Genomic DNA, 6440 nt, shown 5'->3' on the forward strand with positions numbered 1-6440 from the left:
GCTTAGAACACTCACCCTCTGTATTTGTTTTCCGACTTTAAAACGTTGGCAATAGCGTAGGGTGCTATAGCCTTGGATGTGGAGACTGATCCATGGGGAACCCCCACCAACATGTATTGAGGCCCCCCTTCCCTCTCCCTTACGACTTGTAGAGCACAATATCGGATCCTAGTCTCCTGACGCTAATCTCTTCTGTCTCTCTTCTCCGCAGAGCGCCTCCCGCCGCCAGGGCCTGTCCTGCTCCAACTGCAGTACGAGGACCACGTCGCTGTGGCGACGCAACGCCGCAGGGGAGCCTGTGTGTAACGCTTGCGGCCTGTACTTCAAGCTGCACGGCATCCACCGCCCGCTCGCCATGAAGAAGGACAGCATCCAGGTGGGTGTGCTGGTGTGCTCGTGTGGCCTGCCGCAACTGGCTGCCCCGGGCCGTCCCTCAGGCCTGTCTCCTTCGGCCCCTCAGGAAGCGTGCTGAACCCTCGCTGTGTGTTACAGAGCCGTAAGCGGAAGCCCAAGGGCGGCAGCTCCAAGTCCGTGGTCGTGGCGTCGGGCGCAGGCGGGGTAGCGACGTCCAGGTCGTCGGCACTCATCTCCCAGCACACGTCGCCGCTGTCCGTCAAGGGCGACCACGCGTCCGCCGGTGAGTCCCGGGGCCCGCCCCCATGCAGGTCGACCCAGCCCCGCGGGGGTAGGCCGCCCACGCGGCGCCCGCGGCCCGCGGCCAGCCTGCGGCCGGGCGCTGCGCGGAGCAGCGCGGAACAGCGCGGAGCAGCGTGGCGTTACCCTCAGTTCAGCCCCGGACACTAACGGCTCCTTTCTGTTTTCAGCTGACTCCTACGCGGCGACACACCAGCTCATCGGGGCGGTGGGGGTGGGCATCAGCAATGCGGGGGCGCCCACCCTGGCGGGCTCGCTCGTCACCTCCCTGGCCAGCGCCGGGCTGTCTTCGTACTCTAGCCTGTTCGGCCAACATCACCACCAGCACCACCAGCACCAGCGCGGGGTGGCATCCAGCCCCACTGACTACCACAGCCACTACCAGCACGAGGGACAGCACCACCAACAGTACTTCGACTTTTCGACGCCCGCCACGGGCAGCGGCCAGGTCTCGCACAGCCCCGTCGGCGACCTGTCCCCAAAGATGGAGTGCCCTTCGCCGCCCGCCGAACAGCACCAGGCGCACCACCACAACCACCACCAGGCCCACCAGCAACATCACCACCACCACCACCACCATCACCGCGCCAACGACGATCTGTCACCGCACATCGTCAGCGTCAGCAAGCTCCACAACAATAACAACAACAACACAAATACTAACAATAACAACAGCAAGGTGCTTATGATGACCGTCGACGGTCTGGAGAGACCCTCGGTGGTGTCGTCGCTGTCCTCCTAAGGGCACGCTAGAGCCTTTCTGAACAATACTCGTTGACTGGAGGAATACAACAATCTGTTTTGATATAGAGTTTTGAAATAAGATTTTTATACTAGGTGTAAATGCAAGATGCTTAAAGCTGCTTGTTTTCCCCATACTTAACATTCCAAATTTTGTACATAGATTGAATTTGTTATTGTTTTAAATTTTTTTAGAAAAAAAGAACAAAACACAAGAATATATATATAAAGTTACAGAATTCCATGCTTATGCAGTGTTCAGTTGTTCTGACAAACTTTGGGAATATTTTTATTATACAAGCTGGAAAACCAAAGACAATACCAAAATGCCCACACAGTTTTGAAAAAAGTGGTGGCCACAAAAATGGAAAAAAAATAATCACAATGTTACTACTCTCTGATTTTCCTTAGAAAGAGCATTGAGCCAAAATTGATGTGAAGTTCTGAACTTGTATATAAAGTAACATGCAGAAATATTTGATCTCTTGTTTAATTTTAGTAGCAACTCTTGTTTGTAAAATTTGTTGTCTAGTTGCCATGTTCTGGCTGATGTGATTTATAAAATGTTTGTATAAAGTCTTGACCCTCTATATTTTGTAGTTACATAATTGTTTTAAGTGATAACCTGCAAATGTCACATGTGCAGTGTAGTGTAATCTTAGATAGGTTTGTCCAGCCCGGGGGCTCTTCGGCAGCCCCTGAGGCTTCCTGAGTGTTCTCCAGTCATATTTAGGAATATTTACCATTTTTTCTACCTCTGTAGAATCTTATTTTTATCATCTGACATAATGAACTCATTTTTTAATTATATTTGTACATATTTTTTTTGTTACATTGTGATTTTTTTTAGAAAAGTTTATGTATACATAAGCAGAGTGTGCCCTAATCACTCAAAATCTTGTTTTAATGAATCGTTGCATACTTGTTGATCATATGGATTACTTTTTGTATATATATAATGTTGGAACTGATAAAAATGTAATTTTAAATTGTTACTGAAGTGTTCTCCTTTAGCATATCTGACTTAATTAATGCCATATGCATACCGGATGAACAGTATATTATTCGACATTAAATGGTATTGACTGAAATATGAATGTTGTTTACATTCTTTGCGCCTGTTAAGCTGTCCGTTCTAGCGCACCACTCGGGAGTGCTTTGGGCTGCCTACCTCCCCGGCGATACTCTGGCACTGAGGGTGATAATAGGTGCGCCGTCCATACTCCACAACTCTTAGCTGTGGAGTATTTACGCCATACGATCAACGCGGCCTCCCCAGTGGTCAGTTTGTCTGTTCCAGGAAGCGCACGTGGTAGTAGTCACCGAAAACTTGCCGTCTGAATTGTACAATAAGAACGATTCCTCAATATGTCCATTTGTAGTAGATTTCTGGTGGGAATATTATATTATACATACACGCTTAACTTTCTATGCAGTGTCTTTAAGTAAGAAGGTGTACGATGATGAGGGCTGAATTACACCACATAATGGGTGTTGCATGAGACTGTATCCAGCAATTACACCCCCCCCCCATCTGAAACAATTTGCGTTAACGCAACAACTGATTTGGTGAAACTTACTCGCTTTTACAACACTGGCGCACGCACCTGTCCGCCGCGCACCTGACCCTCGCCAGTCGATAACGTTCGTCCAAATTTCCGGAACGTTACGATAACCCGTTATGTCCATGGAGACAAGTTCAAGCGGAGATAAGATAGCGCGAATAGCATCCCGTTCTCTTCCTTCTTGCACTCGGAATAAAACGAGTTATCGTTTTAACAGTTTGATGCGATATGGAACGCACGTGACGACGCTGGGGTGCCCCTGACACCCGGCGCCGCCGCCGCCGCCGCCGCGGGCGCGGGGCTCCAGGCTCATCCCTGCCACGGCGGTGCGGGCCGGCAGCGGCGGGGCAGGCCATCCCGCTAGTAGTTAAGATACGGATCGGTTATCGCGGAGCCGAGTCGAGGGGAGCAGGGAGATGTGGTGCAGCCGCGATGTGCCAGCGCGGTGCCAGTGTGGTATCGTGTTGAGGAGGGTCGTGCGCCCCGCGACTCCTGCGTCGCGCGTCGCGAATGTGGGGCGTAGTGAAGCAGCTCGGGCAGCCCCAGCGGGGCGGGGGCGGGCACACGCGCGTGTGCTCCGCGACATCCGGCGCTGCAGGACATCTAACGCGCGCCCCGCGCCCCGCCGGAGCCGGGCCCTGTGTGACGCAAGAGAGCCGCCAGGGCCGCCGAGAGGTGAATCACGCCCGAGGATGACGGCGACGACGACGCGGACGAGCTGGACGGCGCCGCCAGGCCACGGCGCCGATCAAAGGGGTAATAACAACTGGGCACGGCAGTTGTCACAGTAAAAGTAGTGGTGACATCGAGCGCATGCAGGCATTAGCTTTGCCCCCCCCCCCCTCCTCTCTTCTCCACCTTTCTGTCACGCTGGCTTTGCGCAGAGTGGGTGCGGCTGCGAGGGCTGAGACACCAACCTTTGGTCCTGATAAGGCCGGGCGTGGAGCGGCCCGTGCTCGCCAGAGAGCTCGCTCTGCCTGCGCTTCACTCGCCTCGCCGTGAGAGCCTCGCCAGGCTCAGGACACTCGCACGCAGCCCGCTTGGTGCCGCCGGAGCGATCCGGACGCCTCCCGCCCGCCCCGGCGGCCCACGACCAACCCTCCCCGGCCGTGGCGTTATCAGCCGGCGGGGCGGGGCGGGGCGGGGTGGCCCCATGCACACAGAGTGTATTTGCACAGAGACGTTGCCGTGGAAACGAGGCCGTCGTCGCGTCAGGCAGGGTGGGTCTATGGGACCACCCCGCCCCTCCGCCTCCCCGCTCCCCGGCCGGCCGCGGACCGCACCTGGGGGCCGGGGCTCGGCGGCCACCTCGCGGGCGTCCTGCGCCGCTCCGCTCCGCCCCGCCCCGCCCCGCGCGGGACCCATGATAAGGCTCGAGATAAGCCATAAGCCCTCCACCCCTCTCTTCCTCCCTCGCACCGGAGCAAGGCAACAACGGCAAAGGCGACAGCCAGGACTCCACACACAGCGTGTTCCGTTCAGCCGCGCCCGAGCCCGAAGCGCAACAGCCTTGCTCGCCGGCTGCCCCTCGCCCCCGTTGGACTCTGGACGACCTGAGGTGGTGCGACGGTCTAGTTCTTCTTGTCATGCGGCTGGGGCCCGGGGCCGGGAGGAGGTGTTGCGCGCGTAGCAGGGTCAGCGTGGTCAGCGCCGGGGCCGGCGGGACGCAGAGCGGCCAGAGCAAAGAGAAGGGCGGCGGCGAGGCGATGACCACTCCGGCGGAGATAAGGGAGGGCCGTCGCGACGGGGCCGGCGGGGCGGGCTTAATCACACAATGGGGCTTTGGAGCGGCATTGTCCTGTCCTCGCGTCAGGACGGCTGGCCGGCTGGAGAGTGATGAGTGATCACGAGGGCGGGTTTATTACCCGCTGATGCTCGCCGGCCCGCCCAGGCGCCGACCGCAGCGCCCCCAGGCGGTCCGGTGCGGCGATCGGCGGCAGCAGCACCGCACACCTTTCTAAGCCCGGGCGCGGCTCGCCTCGCGCTTCACGCCGAACGCCACAGCACATTTCAGAGATTTACCCGGTCCGGTGCGCGTGTCGTTGCGTGCGCGTGCGCGTCGTGTCGTGTCGCCGGGACGCGTGGGCGCGCCGAGCGGGCGCTGCAGCAGAGCGACCGCAGGTAAGTCCTCGCCGGGCCCCGTCCGAGAGGTCCTTCACTCAAAAAATCAGTGTACACCCTCAGAAAAAAAAATCACGAATAAATCATTGAAAAATTACAAAATATCATTAATAAATCACCAAAAATAATTTTAAAAATCAGGGAATGTCAGAAAATTGTAAAAAAAAAAAAAAACAGGAAAAAATCAAGCAAAACAGAAAAATCGGTGTACGCTATAGGTCGGTGTATTCTATAGAATTTGTAGTGAGCCGAGCCGAGTCTATGTGGTGCTGGTCCACCACGCCAGCGCCAGCCGAGCCCTCCCTGCAACCGACCCGCTGCGTGCGCCGCTCAAATCAAACTGAAGATACCAGCTTCAGATATTTCCTGCACCACCGCTGTCTCTCTAGACGACGAAAATATCTGGTGGTGAAAGGCAAATCTTATCATAGTATCCCGTGCGCGCCGCCGGCCAGGCGCGCGCAGTGTCTTGGCTCGCTGTGGCCGACAAGGTCCGGGAGGCCGGTGGCTGAGTCTGTCTTTACAAAACGTTGTCGCGGCATATGGCAGTTCCAGTCCAGCTCCGTGGCTGTGGCCTAAGCTGGCGGCTGAGCAGCGGCGGGTCCTCCCTAGGTCCTCCCTCCCACCACCCCCACACCCACACTCCCCGCGGCCCGCTGCTGCCTCACTGTCTCAGCGCCTGCAAGCCAACGGGTAGGCCACCGGGTCAGCGCGCGCGCCGGCGGCTGGCCTACCGGGCTGACCGCTACGCGGCGCTACCGCTGGCGGGAGGCTCCACGCCTCAGCGCCTGCACTCGCCGGGTAGGCCACTGGCTCCACGCGCGCGCAGTGGGGTGGCCTGGCTGCGGCCTCCCTCTGCTACCGCTGCGCAGCCCCGTCTCTGGCCTCTGGAGCCTTCTTACCGCTCCTTACCCACCTGAAACTTGCAGATTATCTCGGGTATCGCTGCCGATTCCTCTTTCTCGCGGTTTCGTAGCAGAATCTAACTGTAAAACCTCTTCTGCTGCTAAAGGAAGTGTGATATTTATCTCGCCTAAACTATATCTGATGGACTAGCTCAGCTCGTTCGGTTCCCGTTGATTTCTAAACCCTAATCTGATATATCGCGGACACCTATCTTGCTCGCGCCGTTATCCTTGTCAGGCGAATCTAATCTAATTCCTTCTGCGACACGAGCTAAGGCACCGGTTTTCAGACCGTCAGCGCATCGGGCTCGAAGAGGTTTTTTTCCCCTTTTTTTTTTTTTCCCCTGTGACGCCCCACTTCACGTTGTTGTCGGCCCGGCGAACAAACAAATGTGTCAGAGAGAGAGGGGGAGGGGGAGAAAGAGAGACAGACAGAGAGAGAAAGAGAAAGACA

The 6440-nt window shown here is 56.6% G+C and overlaps 3 protein-coding genes across 4 annotated transcripts in view; all 3 read left to right on the plus strand.

Moving 5' to 3' along the window:
* The window catches only part of LOC113211906 (box A-binding factor-like), a 38956-nt gene extending 36464 nt beyond the window's left edge, over nucleotides 1-2492 (plus strand). For both annotated transcript variants that reach the window (XM_026430435.2, XM_026430436.2), the window contains exons 7-9: nucleotides 212-376; nucleotides 493-637; nucleotides 825-2492. In XM_026430435.2, coding sequence (XP_026286220.2) covers nucleotides 212-376; nucleotides 493-637; nucleotides 825-1396 — 882 coding nt within the window. In that variant the 3' untranslated portion in view covers nucleotides 1397-2492. The remainder of the gene's footprint in view (nucleotides 1-211; nucleotides 377-492; nucleotides 638-824) is intronic.
* Nucleotides 2493-3438: 946 nt separating this feature from the next.
* The window catches only part of LOC127750160 (uncharacterized), a 32456-nt gene continuing 29454 nt past the window's right edge, over nucleotides 3439-6440 (plus strand). The window contains exon 1 of the mRNA XM_052270934.1: nucleotides 3439-3716. The gene's annotated coding sequence lies outside the window, so the exon portion shown is untranslated. The remainder of the gene's footprint in view (nucleotides 3717-6440) is intronic.
* Nucleotides 4856-6440, plus strand: part of LOC113211910 (uncharacterized) — a 20466-nt gene continuing 18881 nt past the window's right edge. Inside the window, exon 1 of the mRNA XM_052270933.1 lies at nucleotides 4856-5081. The gene's annotated coding sequence lies outside the window, so the exon portion shown is untranslated. The remainder of the gene's footprint in view (nucleotides 5082-6440) is intronic.

The sequence above is a fragment of the Frankliniella occidentalis genome, unplaced genomic scaffold (genome assembly GCF_000697945.3).
Source record: "Frankliniella occidentalis isolate FOCC.00 unplaced genomic scaffold, Focc_3.1 Scaffold143, whole genome shotgun sequence".
Lineage (NCBI taxonomy): Eukaryota > Metazoa > Arthropoda > Insecta > Thysanoptera > Thripidae > Frankliniella > Frankliniella occidentalis.